We start from the raw sequence: 17219 nt of genomic DNA, 5'->3' as shown, positions 1-17219 counted from the left end.
GTTAACATTACCAGCGTTTTTATGCACCCCTGATTTAATATAACAAGAAGGGCATTTCACTTCTGTGGCCTTCCTTCCAAAAACCTAATCATGAGAAACGCTTCCAACAAACCCAGATTGAGGGGCATTGAGGGGTATTCCACAAAATACCCCACCAATACTTGATAGTGTCAAGATCAAGGTTGCCTAGCTAGCTTAGTTGGAAGAGCATGCAACTCTTGATCTCAGGGTCGTGAGTTTGAGCCTCATGGTCGGTGTAGGTATTACTTTAATAATAAACGTAAAAGTGTTAGATCATCAAAAACAAGGAAGACTGAGAAATTATGACAGTTTCTCAGGAGACCAAGGAGACACAACAGGTAAATGCAGTGTGCTGCCTTGGACTGGATCCTGGAACAGAAAAAAAGGCATTAAAGGAAAAACTGATAGAATCCAAATGAAGTCTAAAATTTAGTTAAGAGTGGGGCGCGTGGGAGGCTCAGTCAGTGAAGCGTTTGCCTTCAGCTAGGTCATGATAGAGTCCTGGGATCAAGTCCCACATCAGGCTTCTTGCTCAGCAAAGAGTCTGCTTCTCCCTCTGCCTCTCCCACATGGTCGCTCTCTCAAATAAATAAATAAAATCTTTAAAAATAAATAAATAAAAATAAATAAATAAAATTTAGTAAATAGTAATGTACTAGTGTTGGTTTCTCAGTTTTTATAAATGTACTACAACAATGTAAGATAATATTTAGGGGAAGTTAAAACTAGGTGAGAAGTATGGGAACTCTCTTTACTACTTTGCAGCTTTTCTGTAAATTTAAAATTACTCCAAAATAAAAAGTTTATTTATAAAAAAATTACTTGGTAAACAAAGTGCTGAATGGAGTCAACATGGGAGGGTGAAGAGGAATATAAAAGCATGCTAATATTCTTGTCTGGTTTGGGAGAATGTGGGAGAAGAATGATTTGAATGTGGGTTTATTGTAGATGTTACACACAAAAATAATTTTAAATACTTCCACTTCAAGTTGTAGTTTCACTACTTTGTAACCTCTGCAAGTTACCCTTTCTAAACTTCAGTCTCCCCACTTAAAACAAGACAAAAGCTTGCTCTCCTTAATGTGTAATGTTATCTCCTTGATATTAAAAGTAAACAGGAAATACACCAATAGGGAAAAAAAAGCTAAAAGACAGTTGGTAATAATTCACAGTAAACATATTTAAATAACCAACCTTACTAAGAATAAATTAAAACAGCAGTGCAATACTTTCTTTGCTGCTGTAAAATCAGTTCTTAAAACAGCCATGCAAGCGAGACTGGTGGGGTGGGAGTTCTATCCAGGCTGGTGGTGTAGCAATGCAGGCAAGCTTCCTGGGTCAGGAGTTTTCAAACAGGTTCACCCCTCTGATCCAGTAATCTCCACTCCCAGGAGTCTCTCCTGAGGAAACAGACCCGTAGATCAGCAATAGATACAATAATATTGACAACATTGGAAGCAAGCAAAACTCTAATAATAAAATAATGAATTATAGTACATATGATGGTGAATATGTAGCAAGAGGAAAATGTTTATGAAATGTAGATATATACAGCAGTGTAAATGTGGAGGTAAATATAAAGTTTAAAAAATGGGAAATTAGGGGCGCCTGGGTGGCACAGCAGTTAAGCGTCTGCCTTCGGCTCAGGGCGTGATCCCGGCATTGTGGGATCAAGCCCCACATCAGGCTCCTCCGCTATGAGCCTACTTCTTCCTCTCCCACTCCCCCTGCTTGTGTTCCCTCTCTCGCTGGCTGTCTCTATCTCTGTTGAATAAATAAATAAAATCTTTAAAAAAAAATGGGAAATTATATACGTGTATTTTCGGTGCTTTTTTAATGCTAATAATAGCTAATTTTTTCTCTACCCTTTTCTTTTGTATAAGGTACTATTCTGTTTTTCATACATGTTAACTTATTTAATCCTCCTTACACCTCTGAGGTATGTGATATTATTACCCCTATTTTACAGATGAGGACACAGCCACATGGTAGTTTAGTGCCTGTCCAAATGCACAGCTGGCAAGGGTGGGGCCAGGAGCCAGGGCTGTGTCTCCACTCTTATCCACTGCACAAACTGCCTATGTTACCTTAATTCATCCAATAGGGTTCATTCTATGCCAGCCACTATTCACTGCTGGAATCCCCAGCACCTAGAACCATATCGACATGGTTATTACTCACAAGAATCTTTATTCTGGTAGGAAGAAACAGAAGATAACGTCAATTAATAAGTACCATGCAGATCATTAAAATAGGCAGAGTTGTGAAAAGTGATTAGATGTTTCTGTGGTGTGTTTAGTCAGAAGGGCCTTTCTGAGATGAGGCTGTTGGAGAGGCCATCCAAATAACAGCAAAGAACCTGCTTCCTAGTGACTGGGGAAAGGCAGTTCCAAGCAGAAGGAACAGCTAAATGGGTTTCCTAAGGTGGCTAGAACACAGCAACAGGGCACAAAGCTGGGCCAGTCATGTAGAGCTATAAGGAGTTTAAGTTTAGGCTAAGTGTGATAGAAAGCCTTGGGAGGGTTTTGATTCTGTGGAGAATGGATGGCGTGTGGCTCCAGCTGCAGATAGCCAGTTAGGCTTTTGCAGTGCACCAGGAAGGTGTCCGTGGCTTTGGTAAGGATGGTAATTTTGGAGAAAGTTTGGGGTATGACTTGGCTGACAGAACTTGCTGGTGGATTAGATGTGAGCAATGAAAGGAATGGTAGAAGGAGAGATCAGGGATTCAACCTGAGCATGGTAGATGTTTATGTTGTTTATTAGACCTCCACGGGAAGGTGTCAAATTGCCACATGGATCTGTGAACCTGGCAGCCTGTGAGGGGCTGGGGCTGGAGATGTAGGCTATGTGTGGATAGCTGCATCCCCCACGTGCTTAGAAGAGGGACAGATAAAAATGGAATAAAATATTAACAATCAGGGATTACAAACAGTGGAAATGTGTTGGTTTAAAAATCAAAACCAATGACTCCTTTCCCCAAGTGTGATAATATTTGGAGATTTTTTTTTTAAAAGTAACTAAGTTATAAAGGAAGTCTTAATATTTGTAAAGTCAAAATTGTCTTGGGATAGAAATGTCAGAGTGAGTGTTTTATTTGCATTGGGAGGGGAGTGTTTTGTTTTAAACTTTGCACCAGGATTATGTTTTGACTCAGGAAATAAGAATATTGGAACCTGGTTTTGCCACAGAAATTATGGCTCTATAAATTTATTTCATTTGACAAATGTCTATTGAAAGCCTACCATGTGCTTTGCATTATTCTAGGTGTTCCGGATATAGCAGTGATCAAAATCGACAAAAAGTCCTGCCCTCCAGGAGCTTTACATTCTAGAAAGGAAAGAAGCCTTCTCCCACCAAAAAAAAAAAAAAAAAAAAAGGAAAATGCATACCTCACTTATTACCTCCAACTTAAGCTGAGTCCTCAGTGCTGCCTTGTTCTTCTATTTTCCAGCCAATTCTCCTATTACATACAGCAGCTTTTTTTTTTTTTTTAGATTTTATTTATTTATTTGACAGAGAGACAGCCAGCCAGATAGGGAACACAAGCAGGGGGCGTGGGAGAGAAAGAAGCAGGCTTCCAGTGGAGGAGCCTGATGTGGGGCTCGATCCCATAATACCGGGATCACGCCCTGAGCCGAAGGCAGACACCCAACGACTGCTCTACCCAGGCGCCCCTACATACAGCAGCTTTTTCAGACTCTTCCCACTCCTCTCAAGATTTGCCTCCTCTACAGACCTGCATATTCCCTTCATTCCTGCTGCCTGCAGTAATTTCCATGTGACTGCCTTACAGATCACTCACATTCGTTATGCTCAGAACCCAGCTTTGTATCGTTCAGCTCTGGGCCGGCCCTTTCCTCAGTGCTCCCAGTCTTGGGGGATGGCACTACAACATACCCATTATTTAGGACAGCAACCTGCTGTCACCCTTGGTTGATCCTTCCCTCTCACCCCCAACTCCTGCCCAGTCATTTCTGACTTCTATCAACTCTTTGTCCTCAATCTTTTTTTTAACCCCCATGCAATTCTTTCTTTGTGAACATATCATGATAGTCTAAACCAGCAGCTTCCCATTCGCAGATTATAACTGTTGCCTCTTAACCACCCTCTCAGCTTATATCTCTTGTCCCCTCCTCTATCTCTTCTCTCTACTCTAGCCAGAGTGATCTTTCAAAAATGTCATGTAATCACATTACTCCTTCTGCCCTGACTCTTCAGAGAATTTCCATTGCTATTAGAATAAACCCAAAATATGTGACCAGGTATCCCGTTCTCTCTGATGTGGCCCCCTGGGTCCCTTAGACCAGGGGTCATCAGTCTGTGACCTTCTGGCCAAAACAGCCTACTGCCTAGTATTCTATGGCCCATGAATGAAGAATGGTTGAAAAATATTTTCAAAATAAAATATGAAATACAAATTTCAGTAGCCATAAATAAAGTTTATTGGAACACAGCATGCTCATTTGATTACTTATTGTCTATGACAGCTTTCACACTATAGTGGCTAAGTTAAATAGTTGTGACAGACTATATGTTCTGCAGAGCCTAAAATATTTACTACCTATTCTTTTACAGAAGTTTGCTAAGCTCTGGCCTGCATTTGTGGGCACCTGTACTTCTGTCTCTAATGTGGTCCCACCATCCTTCACCCACAGTGCTCTCTCCAATCTCTAGGTCTTTGTACAACCTGTTCTTTTGTCTAGAACTTCCCCCAGCACATCTTTCACTTGACTAACTCCTGCTTATCTCTCAGATCCTAGTTCCAACTTCATTTCTTAGGGGAGGCTGTCTTAGAACCTTGTACTTTGGATCAGGTAACTCTCTCTTTTCTGTCATCCTCCTCATGTCCATCCTCATGGACATCCTCTCTCCTTACCCAACTCCAGCTCTATAGTCAGTCATTATCCACAGCCTCATTGCTATACTCACCTTCTTTCCTCACCCCATCCAGTGTTTTCTCTTAGAACCCCAGCCTGGTTAAGGGCAACTGTTACCCAGGCCTCTGAGCAGTGGAATGGGGAGGGTAAGAAACACACAGCCCCACTATAGGGCCACTGCTTTAAAAACATGATCACAGGCCTCAGGGTTCCACGGCTGCCCTGACATCTGTGCCTGACCATAGTCTACCTGCTGTCCATCCTGCACGCCAGCCACACTGTCCTCCTCATGCCTCCCAGCACCCCTCACCACTAGTCACTCTCCACATAAATTTCAGACATTGCACTTCCTTATTCTCTCATGAGACCCATCAGCCTCTCTCCATTCCCAGTGGAGGAACTGCACATGTCCCTTCAAAAGGCCAGCCTGTCATCCCTTGTGCCTAAACAAACACTCCCCTCTAGCCATCCTTCATGCTCTCCTAACATTATGCTTCTTCTAGATCATTCCCATATGCATACAAAAATACTGTAATACCAGTTATCTTTTTAAAATGTTAATAGCCCTTTCTTTTCCACAGGACTTCATTCCTCTGCTCTTGTCCTGCTTATTCCCTTCCTGCCTCATAGCCATCATACATGCTACCCTCTTTGCCCTTTAGATATCCCCTTTAGATATTTCACAGCTCACTTCAGTATTTCATTAGGGTCCCTGCTCAAACATTATCTCCTCAGAGAGACCCCGTGTGGCCATTATATCCAAAATAGGCTTTCTCTCATGCTCTCCCCTTGTCCTACTACATTTTTCTTCCTAGCATATATTATCACCAGAGATATGTATTTATTTATTTGTGATTTTTCCATCAAAACAGAGGCTCTGTGATGGCAGAGACTTTGTCTTCTCTATTCACTTCTGTGTCCCAGCTTTCAGTACTATGTCTGTTGGATTAAAACACTTGCTCAATACATGAATAAAATAAAGAAGATTTATCAGTCTTCAACTTTTACTTGTTTCTGGGGCTGTATATCATCGAGGCCCTGATTTTCTTTTTCTTTCTCTGTTTGGACTTCAGTGGTGACAGTTTCATTGTAAAGCCTGTTTCCCTTATGGTGGAAAAGGACTGTAGCAGTTCCAAGCTTCACATCTACACCCTACATCAGGAGTTGGCAAACTTATTCTGTAAAGAGCCACACAGAAAATATTTTGCTTTGCGGGCCACATAGTTAAATCCCTATTGCAACTACTCAGCTATACCACTGTACCATGAAATACACATAGACAGTTTATAAACAAATGAGTGTGGCTGTATTCCAATAAAATTATTTTCAAAAACAGGCGGCAGGCCAGATTTAGCCTGGAGGCTGTAGTTTGCTGACTCCTGCCCTACACCATCCAAAAAAAGCTAGTGTCTTTCTAGTAGCTCTCTCAGAGGAATGAAGCAACTTTGTTTTCCAGAGTTCCCAACAACCCTCCCCTTTTACCCTGCTGGCCTGAATTTTGTCTAAGTCCCGTTAGTGAATCAATTCCTGCAATAAGTGAGTGACACTGTGCCACTGGTATAGAGTAGTCATGATCCAGTCTAAAGCTACAGGTGGAAGGAGCTTCCCTGAAGCTCATGAGCTACATGGGGCAGGTAATTAGCAGAGCAAAACTGTACACAGTCAGGTAAGGGGCAAGGGAATGAATGCCGGGTAGGCACCAAATAAGGTCTATGTAGAAGTAATTACAGTGTTTTATAGTATGTGTTTGTGCAACTCTTATTCTCCCAGAAGGGATACAAGCTCCTTGAGCTCAGGCACCGTACTGTTCGATTATTAGTAACTTCTCCTTGCACCTTGTACAGGGCTTAAATTCAGTTAAATTGAATGTGACAAGAACCCTTTGCTGACAGTACTGTATTTTTGTTGGTTTTGTAAGGATTTAATCATGTGAATGCATGTGATCCATTGTCAGTCACATAAATGACCAGGAAAATTATTATTTGGAAAATATTTTAATTTTTTTCATTGTTGGTTGAAACTTCTTCTAGTTCTTAAGGGATTAAATTGAATTTCTTTTTTTTAACTGAAGGTTCACAAAAAGGATTCTGGCTTTTGGCGAGATTTTGGGTTTGGAATGACTTGTCAGTATCGATCAGATTTCCTGACCATTGGTAAGTATACCTTACATTTAAGGATAGGGCTGTACATACTTACTGTAGTACCTTATGGCATTTTTCTCAAAGGTCTCAGAATCAAATGTTTTCCTATTAAATTATGAATGAGATTAGCTAAAAATAGGCATCTGGAGATGTGAAAGGCAAAGTAAGTTTATAATTAATGTGCCTACATAGCAAAAATGAGATCATAAAATAATAAAAGTAAAATAGAATATTTACTTGTTTCTTTAAAATCAAAACACAAGTTTTTAAAAACATCTGTTTGGCTTGTTACCAATATTTGCAGTTGTTTTGAATACTGTTACGAAAGATCTCTACATAACTTTGGTGTTGTGCTCATGGATTGTTACATCTGGAAGTAATGTTAGGTTATCTTGTCCAAGGGCTTTTGCATTTATTTATTTAGAGATGAAACCCCCTTTAATTGTCTATTGAACTGTTATGAAAATCCTAGTATTTAAAACAAATGAAAAGACAGCTGATCTTTCTAGCTCTGGTTGAAGTTAGAGTGGGGGACTTGGAATCACTGGCTTAGTCATCCACTCCTTGAAGCCAAAATGGCCCTGAAGAATCCGGTCTAAGCCTCCTGCCCCACTCTAGCTTCAGCCTTACCCAGCAAAAAATACATTGTCAGAGTACAATTTAAGAAAGCCGACTGAAACCTGATTCCGTGTCTCCTGATCAGTCGGTGGCTACGTTTCCACAGCATATAAGAATATATTTTATATATTTATGCTTGTGTGTGTGTGTATACACACACATATACATACACACATATCTATATATACATATGTATATATTTGTATGTATTTTTTATATTTTATAGTAGAATATGTTATGTGAACTTTTTAGGTCCATCTTATATTCATTTTTTATAATCAGCTATTTATTTTGGAAATTCCTGCACTTTGTCTCTTTATCACTGTAACATTTGAATCATGGAAACAGCAAATAGGAATAAAAGGACTATTAAGTGAAACTAATGTCCTTTCCCCTGATTTCTGGCTTAATAAAACAGCATGGATACATCACTGATTTCTAACCTGTGTTATTTCTCACTGCTCCTTTCTCATTATTTTCTCCTCATACTCCTATTTGATATGTGTTGTTATAGCTAATGGTGTCCCACATTTCTCTGAGACTCTTTTCATTTTTCATTATTTTTTTCTCTCTGTTCTTTGGATTGCATAATCTCAATTGATCTGTCTTCAAGTTTGCTGATTCTTTGTTAGTTCAGATCTACTATTGAACTACTCTAATGAAGTTTTCATTTGTGTTATCCTTTTTAACTCCAGAATTTCCATTTGGTTCTTTTTATATATATAATTTCTGTCTCTTCATTAATATTCTCTGTTTGATGAGACATTGTCACCTTGCCTTCTGTTACATCTTTAAGCATGATTTCTTTTAATTCTTTGAACATATTTATAATGATTTTGAAAATTTTGTAAAAACCGACATCTGGGCCCTCTCACAAACAGTTTCTGTTGCCTACTTTTTCTGGTATATGGGTCACACTTTTCTATTTTTTTACATGCCTCATAATTTCTTTCTTGAAAACTAGACATTTTAGGTGATGTATTGTGGCAAGTCTGGTATTGATTCCCCCCTGACTCTAGGACTTGTTTTTTTGTTCTGTTTTTTGCTTGTTTGTTTTGACTTGGCTTTACTCTTTTAGTAAATTTTATCTCCCCATTCCCCAGCAATATGAAGCCTCTCATGTCATTTCTTAGGGCATGTGCACAGTCACTCTGGGATAACATGGATTTAGTAGGGCTCTCTTTAAAATAAAAAAAAAAAAATTATTTGAGAGAAAGCAGAAGGAGGGACAGAGGGAAAGGGAGAAGCAGACTCCCTGCTGAGTGTGGGGTCCAACGCAGGGATTGATCCCAGGACCCCAAGATCACAACCTGAGCTGAAGTCAGGTGCTAAACTGACTGAGCCACCCAGGCGCCTCTGGTGGGGCTGTCTTTTACTGTCTCTGTGCCTCTGTTGGTAACACTCCCACCTGTTAGGCTCCACTCATTGCTTTCTTGTTTTTGACAATGCTCTGGGGCATAAATTGCTCCATAGTCTGACCCAATTATATTGAACCCTTTTGCAAGGTAGTTCTTGAGGCACATCTTTGAGTTTTATTCAGACCTCAGGAGGGTTCTTCTTATCTGTCTCTTTCCCTGTTTCTCTCCGGCCTACATTTTAGCTTACTGCTCTAATGGAGCTATCAGCCGTCTCTTAATTGCTTACCACCAAAATCTCCATTATTTTCAAGAGCCCCCTTAGGCTTGAACTTCTGCACACTATTTCAAATAAAGTCAGTTCCTCTGGGAAGAGCTTTGAAGAAGTTTGTTCTTATGCACTGCCTCCTCCCCTGGGAAAAGTCACTGAGCTGCCTCTGGAGCTGGGGGTGGAGACGGTGGCACACTTCTCTTAGAGTGACACCCCTGTGTTATGAGTAGGACATGGGGTGGAGGGTCAGGGGTCCCAGTCCCTCCTGGGGTGTATCCTCTACCTTATGACTATGGGCTGGATGAGAAAGGGAGCCCCTAGCCTCTCAGCAGCACTTGTTTGGAATTTGGCCTCTTTCATTTTGGAGCTTCTGTTCCTTTCTCTCTTTCCTCTCCTTCTGATATTCCCATTACACATATGTTATACCTTTTGTATACAGTTCTTAGAAATTCTGTTCTGATCTGACTTCTCCCCCGCCCCCAAGTCCTCTTTGTTTCTGCCTTTTTAGTTTTGGAAGTTTCTATTGACATGTCCTCAAGCTCAGAGATTCTTTCCTCAGCCAATACAAAGGCATTTTTTCTTTGTTACATTGTTTATCTTTAGCATTTCGTTTTTATTCTTTCTTAGAATCTGTCACTCCCTGCTTACATTACCCATCTGTTCTTGCTTATTGTCTACTTTTTCTGTTAGCCCTTAGCAGATCAATTATACTTGTTTTAAATTCCCAAGCTGATAATTTCAATACCCCTGCCATATCTAAGTCTGGTTCTGATGCTTGCTCTGTGTCTTCAATCTGTTTTTTGTCTTTTAGTATGCCTCATTTTTTTCTTTATAGCTGAGTATGATGTATTGGGCACGGGAAACCGCAGTTCACAGGCCTTTAAGAACAGGTGATGAGGTGTGGGGAAAGAGGAAGCATTCTGTAGTCCTGTGATTAGGTGTCAGTCCTTTAATGAGATTATGTATCAGGACCCTTAACTTGACAAGTGTTTCTCAGACACTGCCCCCAACCTTAGGTGAGAAAGGATGGCTAGAGCGGGTTGGAGTTGGGTATGTCCTTCTCCCAGGTAAGTTTGACTCTAGTAAAATAGTTTCTCCTGAAGGCAAGGCTCGTTAAGAGGAATGAAGTGCTCTGTCATGTTTCAGAATGATTACGTTCCCACTGCCCCTGCTGAAAGCACTGGAGGATTTTGCTCCACTATTCACAGTGAGAACCTGCTAGAGCTCCTAAAGGTAAAACTCACACAGATGTAGGGACCCTCCTATGCTTATCCCCCCACCAGAGTTTTCAACTCTCAGACTTGGTCCACTGAGCCTCTAGCCATTCATCATCTATAGTTCAGATTTTTTTTCCCTACCCCAGTATGGTTCCCCTGGAGATTTCTACTGGTGGGTTTCTGTTCTAATAGTTATAATTCTGTTTTACCTGCCTGTCTCTTCAATTTGGAGGTGGCAGTTTGCTCTGTGACCTTATTTCTCTGAGGGATCTGAGAAGATTTATTTTTCAGTTTCTTCAGTTTTACTTGTTGTTAGGATGTTATGACTTCTAAGCTCTGTATATGCTGGACCAGAAACTGGAAGTCCCCCATTTATTTTAAGTATCTACACCATCTCTAATATTTGAAGAGCTTATATATACAAAGAAGAAAAACTAATATGTATTAGACATAGTGTTTAGTAAAGCTTGTGACTATTTAAGGTAATACTTTTCAGAGATCTCAGGATTATTGTCATCCTGTGAGTATGAAACTAAGTGGCATATAATTATTTGACAGAAGACATTTGGAAACCTAGTTCTTAATTGAAGAATTAATTTGTTCTCAGTTTTTTAAAATCTTGGTAATTTTTCAAAAAATTCCCAATGGTTTGTGTTCTCTATACTTCTTTAGAAAGTTTGTTGTTCAGCCTAAGTCAATTTGAAAATAGTTTCGGGATGCCTGGGTGGCACAGCGGTTAAGCGTCTGCCTTCGGCTCAGGGGCATGATCCCGGCGTTGTGGGATCGAGCCCCACATCAGGCTCCTCCGCTATGAGCCTGCTTCTTCCTCTCCCACTCCCCCTGCTTGTGTCCCTCTCTCGCTGGCTGTCTCTATCTCTGTCAAATAAATAAATAAAACCTTTAAAAAAAAAAATTCCCAATGGTTTGTGTTCTCTATGCTTCTTTAGAAAGTTTGTTGTTCAGCCTAAGTCAATTTGAAAATAGTTTCGGGATGCCTGGGTGGCACAGCGGTTAAGCGTCTGCCTTCGGCTCAGGGCATGATCCCGGCGTTGTGGGATCGAGCCCCACATCAGGCTCCTCCGCTATGAGCCTGCTTCTTCCTCTCCCACTCCCTGCTTGTGTTCCCTCTCTCACTGGCTGTCTCTATCTCTGTCGAATAAATAAATTAAATCTTTAAAAAAAAAAAAAAAGAAAGAAAGAAAGAAAATAGTTTCAACTCTATCTCCCATTTCATGTGTTCACCTAGTCCAGTTAGCTGTTTGCCCCATCACTCCATCAGAATTGTTCTAGTAGGTAAGGTTACAAGTGACATTTATGTTTCCAGGTCTACTTGTTTTTTTGTGGTTTGGTTTTTGTTTTTTTTTTTTAAGTTCTTTATTGAGCAGCACATGCTTGACCATTTCTTCCTGAAGACACTTTTTTCACTTCACTACTCTGATTAGCTCATTCTCTGGAATTTTCTCCATTCTCTGGGACCATTTTTCAGTCTCTTGCTGATTTATCTTTCTCTGCATGTTTAACCTGTAGATACTGGTATTGCTTTGCATTTAGATCTGGGCCCAATATTCTTTCTAAACTCCTTCAGTAATTTCATCCATTCCTGTGGCTTTAAATCACCTGTGTGCACATTCTCAAATATAGTTGTTCAGCCTAGCCATTTCTTCTGTTTTGTCCTCTGGAAAGTTGTCTGGGACCCAGAAAAACTTGTACCTCAAAGGATAACTATATTAATTACAATATTAATAGTGGTGAAATTATGGGTGATTTATATTTCCTTTGACTTTCTCTAGATTTTCTGTATAACTTAGACATTTACAAAGCATTCTCAAATATTTAATCTCATTTTGATACTCCCAACAACAGGCTTGAGCTCCTAGATGTCAGCTCCTAACTGGACTTCCAGACCAGGATGTCACTCCTCTATATCAGGTGTCTTTAGGCTGTCCTGTGCCATCTCATTTGAAGCAGAGCATCTTAATTCTTATCAGGGTTGACTGTGGTCTGGCTGTCAGGCATTTACCTATACTGTCAATTTTCATCCTGCAGGTGGATTTGATATGGAAGTAAAAGGTTGGGGTGGAGAAGATGTTCATCTTTATCGAAAATATTTACATGGTGACCTGATTGTAATTCGGACTCCGGTTCCTGGTCTTTTCCACCTCTGGCATGAGAAACGCTGTGCTGATGAGTTGACTCCTGAGCAGTACCGTATGTGCATCCAGTCCAAAGCCATGAATGAGGCCTCTCACTCGCACCTGGGAATGCTAGTCTTCAGGGAGGAGATAGAGACGCATCTTCACAAACAGGCATACAGGACAAATAGCGAAGCTGTTGGTTAACGTAATCATTGGCACATTAGTCTGAACCACAAACCAGCACTATTTATTTAGCCTTAATTCCAATTCCAGATGCAGTGCCTCTTTCAGAGAAGACATGCTTATCTTTTGTGTTCTTTCTGATGTTACTTTACTTTAGCAGTTTAACTCGATACGAGAAGAAAAATCAAGTGTTTCAGTGCAAAGCCTGTTTTGTGGAAATACCGTACTATGGAATCTCTGACGAATCGAAATCTGGTGTTTGCCCTCAGAGTAGTTTTGAGTTAGTTTCTACCCTACACCCATGTTCTGATGTGCCCTGGTTGCATCTGGGTTGAGGGATGGAATGTGTTGTGCTCATGGTAGGTCAGGAGCATCCAGTTCCTGCCGAGAGGAAAGAGTGTTATGGATGCAGTGTGTAGACAAGGGTTCTTCACCTGCTGACTACTGAGTCAACCTGCTTTTAAATTAAGATCTTTAGTCAGTTGCTTGAAGAATTCTTTTTCACTGAAGCAGAGGTTGACTAAATGACACATCTGAAATTCACAATAAAAAATCAGAAATAAAAACCCCTTAAACTGAATGTTGCTTAGCTCCCTGAATGTGTTTTTAAATAAATGGATGATAGTAGAAAATACTTAGCTTAGAATCTATGACTTGATTAAAACTATATAATGTGTTGTTATTGTTATCAGGATTAGTAGTCAAAGTTGCTGTAGGTTGTTTTAAACAAGCAAACAAACAAACATAGAAATGTCTTTAATAGAACATTTAATTATGTTGGAGTACAGGGCAGTAGTGATCTCTGGGGACATCAGTTTACATGAGCCAGGGTGCTGTCATGTCAGGGCCTTCCTATAGTGATTCGGAATAGATGAACACAGCATGGCGTTGCGTGTTTTTTGCTTTTGCATTGTCTTATTTAGCATGGATCCATATGTATTTATTATCCTTTTTTTTCTAATATGTTAATATATGTCACATCTCTGTTTGTAATATTGTGATACTTCGAGTTGACAGAGTTACACTGAAAGGAGAAAAAACGATTTGATGAGGTATACCATAAAATTACACCGATTTGAGAAAAGAGGTGGAGGAAAAGGTGGTCTGAATAGAAATCTGAATGACAAAGTATTTTAGAGAAATATATTGTTTGCAGATAGAATAATATTTTAATTGAGGTATAAATTATATTAATGAGACAAGATGAATAAGAAGTTATATTCAGATAGGACTGTACTATGTTATTTATCACACATGGATCTTTTACCATAGGGTCCGTTGCTAGATCCAGAAATTGGAAATATGGTGAAAGGCATGCACCGATGTTGAACCTTTGGCCTTTAAAAGGGACCTATATTCTATCCTTTCTATTTGTATATAAACCCCTGAAAATTCACAGAAGAAAAATCATTACTCTTTTTACTCAGTAAATCATATCCTCTGAAATATAAATCCCAAATTTCTTGGTGCTACATGAATGCATTTTACAGTAACTCTTAATGAATTATTCTTACAAGTTTTAAATTGGGTAGCATTTAGCCTTTTTTAACATGTGTAAAATGTTCTCTGCAGAATTATTCAGGCCAATATCTCCTTTTATATATAGTTATTTATTATGAAGACCAGTGAGTTTAGGTATTTAAAGTGAGAGAACCTAATTATTTGCAAAGGTAAGTTGCAGCTTGTTTTTTTGGCAGAATCAAATGACTTCACCTTAATGAGCTTTTAATTTAAAGATGGAAGCTAAGCAATGGAAACAGTATGTACTGTGTTTTTGACATTAAATGGTACCAATAAAGTATTTTATTACCAAAAGTTAAATGAAAATGTAATAAATGAATTTCTTTCTGTTGCAAAATACCATAAATACGAAAAAGTATATAACATGTAATTGTGTACTTTAAAGAATAATAAAGCAAACAGCTACACTGATTAAGTGCACCAGCTACCCAGATTAAGATAACGCTATCAGTGAAAGGCCTTGGCATGCCCCTTCTCAATCACACACCCTCACTCTCCATAACAGTAACCATTCTGATTTCTGTGATAAGTTTTCATTTGTTTTTCTTAGTTTTCTCAACTGTGTATGTACCTCTACCCAAAAGTCTCTAGTTTTGCCCATTTCTGAATTTATATGCATATAAATATATATATATATTCTCTAACTTTCATTCAGTTTTGTATTTTTGCGGTTCATTCATGTTAGTCTCAAAATTCATTTTTATTACTAACTAGTATTCCACAGTATGAATATACCTAATATTCAGTAATTCTATTTTTATAGATATTTGGGTTCGTAGTTTTTTTGTTGTCTGCTTTTGCTATCAGAAGCAGTATATTCGTGAATACTGCTTTACATGTCTCTTAAAAGTGTACAAAAATTTCTCTAGGAGTAATGATGCTGAGTCATCGGTTGTGTGTACATTCAGTTTCCTTTCTAAAGTGGACCATCTCGGGGTGCCTGGGTGGCACAGCGGTTAAGCGTCTGCCTTCGGCTCAGGGCGTGATCCCAGCGTTGTGGGATCGAGCCCCACATCAGGCTCCTCTGCTATGAGCCTGCTTCTTCCTCTCCACTCCCCCCTTCCTGTGTTCCCTCTCTCGCTGGCTGTCTCTATCTCTGTCGAATAAATAAATAAAATCTTTAAAAAAAAAAAAATAAAGTGGACCATCTCTGTCACTGTGAGAGAGTTCATTTTGCATCCTTGGCAAGACTTAATTTTGTCAGATTTATTACTTCTTGCTAATCTAATAGGCCTTAGGTATGAATTGTAGTTAGTTTGCTTTTCAGTCCTCTTGCCCATTATTATCAGTTCTTAGGAATTCTTCTCATATTCTGGATACCAGTTCTTGTTGGTTAAGTATCATTTCCCAGGACGTGGCTTGTCATTTCCCATTCTTGGTTGTACTTTTTCATTATAAAAATTAATTGTGACTAATTTTTTTCCTTTATGTATTCAACTTTTTATTATTGATTTATGACCTCATATTAAGGAAAGATAACTTAAAGCTATGGTTCTATATTGTCTTCTGAATACTTCATATATAGCTTGGGCTTTTCCTAGTTAGGTCTTTAACCTAACTGGAAGAGATTTTTGTGTATGATGGGAGGTAAGGATTGCATTATACTTTTTACCAGCGTCGCCTTACAGTATAGTCCATATTTTACCTGCAGAGCCTCTCTCATCCATCAAATTTCCAAATGCACAGGTCTGGTTCTGGGCTGTCATCTGTTCAGTTAGGCTTTCTGTCCATCACCATACCATTACATCATGGTCTAAATTACTGTAACTTTATACAAGTCAGTTATCTCTGAGAGCTAGTCCACTTGCCTTATTCTTAAAGATTGTCATGGTTCTTTGTAGCCCTGGTACTTTGACATAAATTTTTGAATAAGCTAGTTAAGTTTCACAAAATTTTCATGAATTTGATTGGAATCTCATCAAATCTATAAGATCAGTTTGGGGAAAATTTACATCTTTATGATACAGTCTTCCAGTCCTTGAACATGACACGTTTATTGAGGTCTTTATTGTCTTTCGATTAAATTTTACTCTTTTTCACAGACTGGCCTTACATGTATTATTTTATACATTTTTCCTGGATACTTTGCATTTTATATAACATTGTAACTATCTTTCATTTTTTTTGTATTGTCTATTGCTGGTATTTAGAAGTCCAGTTGCTTTCATATTCAGCCTTGCCAAAATGCTTTTAATTCTGGTAATGTATTTCTAGTTTCTTTTGTATTTTTTCTGTTATGTAATCATATGAGTAGTGAAAATTTTGTTTCTTTTCCATTTTTATATTTTTATTTTTCTTGTCTTACTGTACTTATTGGGATTTATTGTGCAGTGTTGACTGGAATTGATAATAGTGGACTTCCTGCCTATGTTTCTGATTTCAAGGGGAATACTCTCCATGTTTCATCAGTAAGTATGGTATTTGCTGGAGGTGTTTTTACAAATACCCTTTATCAAGTTAACAATTATTTGATATTTCTAGGTGAGTTTTTATCATGCTTTAAGAACATTTATCAGGGGCGCCTGGGTGGCATAGCGGTTAAAGCGTCTGCCTTCGGCTCAGGGTGTGATCCCGGCGTTACGGGATCGAGCCCCACATCGGGCTCCTCCACTATGAGCCTGCTTCTTCCTCTCCCACTCCCCCTGCTTGTGTTCTCTCTCTCACTGGCTGTCTCTATCTCTGTCGAATAAAGAAATAAAATCTTTAAAAAAAAAAAAAACATTTATCAAATACTTTTACTGTATCGATATGATCATATTTTTTCCATCTTTGATGTGTTAAATTGAGTTAATCAGTATTCTGAAGTACCCTTGCATTCGTAGGGTAAACTCCAATCTTTCCTGATGTATTATCCTTATTATACACTGCTAGATGCGCGCA

The 17219-nt window shown here is 39.0% G+C and overlaps 2 protein-coding genes across 6 annotated transcripts in view; one reads left to right on the top strand and one right to left on the bottom strand.

The window, feature by feature from the left end:
* The window catches only part of CSGALNACT2 (chondroitin sulfate N-acetylgalactosaminyltransferase 2), a 43200-nt gene extending 28211 nt beyond the window's left edge, over window positions 1-14989 (top strand). For 3 of the 5 annotated variants that reach the window (XM_034662891.1, XM_034662888.1, XM_034662890.1), the window contains 2 exons: window positions 6970-7051; window positions 12547-14989. In XM_034662891.1, the coding sequence (XP_034518782.1) occupies window positions 6970-7051; window positions 12547-12839 (375 nt within the window). In that variant the 3' untranslated portion in view covers window positions 12840-14989. Of the gene's footprint in view, window positions 1-3285; window positions 3398-6969; window positions 7052-12546 lie in introns of those variants that run through there. The other 2 variants (XM_034662893.1, XM_034662892.1) reach the window with 2 other exon arrangements.
* The window catches only part of RASGEF1A (RasGEF domain family member 1A), a 160818-nt gene continuing 144365 nt past the window's right edge, over window positions 767-17219 (bottom strand). Inside the window, exon 13 of the mRNA XM_034662897.1 lies at window positions 767-1421. Within this exon, the coding sequence (XP_034518788.1) occupies window positions 1370-1421 (52 nt within the window). The 3' untranslated portion in view covers window positions 767-1369. The remainder of the gene's footprint in view (window positions 1422-17219) is intronic.

Source organism: Ailuropoda melanoleuca, chromosome 6, assembly GCF_002007445.2.
Source record: "Ailuropoda melanoleuca isolate Jingjing chromosome 6, ASM200744v2, whole genome shotgun sequence".
Taxonomy (NCBI): domain Eukaryota; kingdom Metazoa; phylum Chordata; class Mammalia; order Carnivora; family Ursidae; genus Ailuropoda; species Ailuropoda melanoleuca.
Note: the sequence above shows the minus strand (reverse complement) of the source record. Positions and strands in the feature narration are given on the sequence as shown.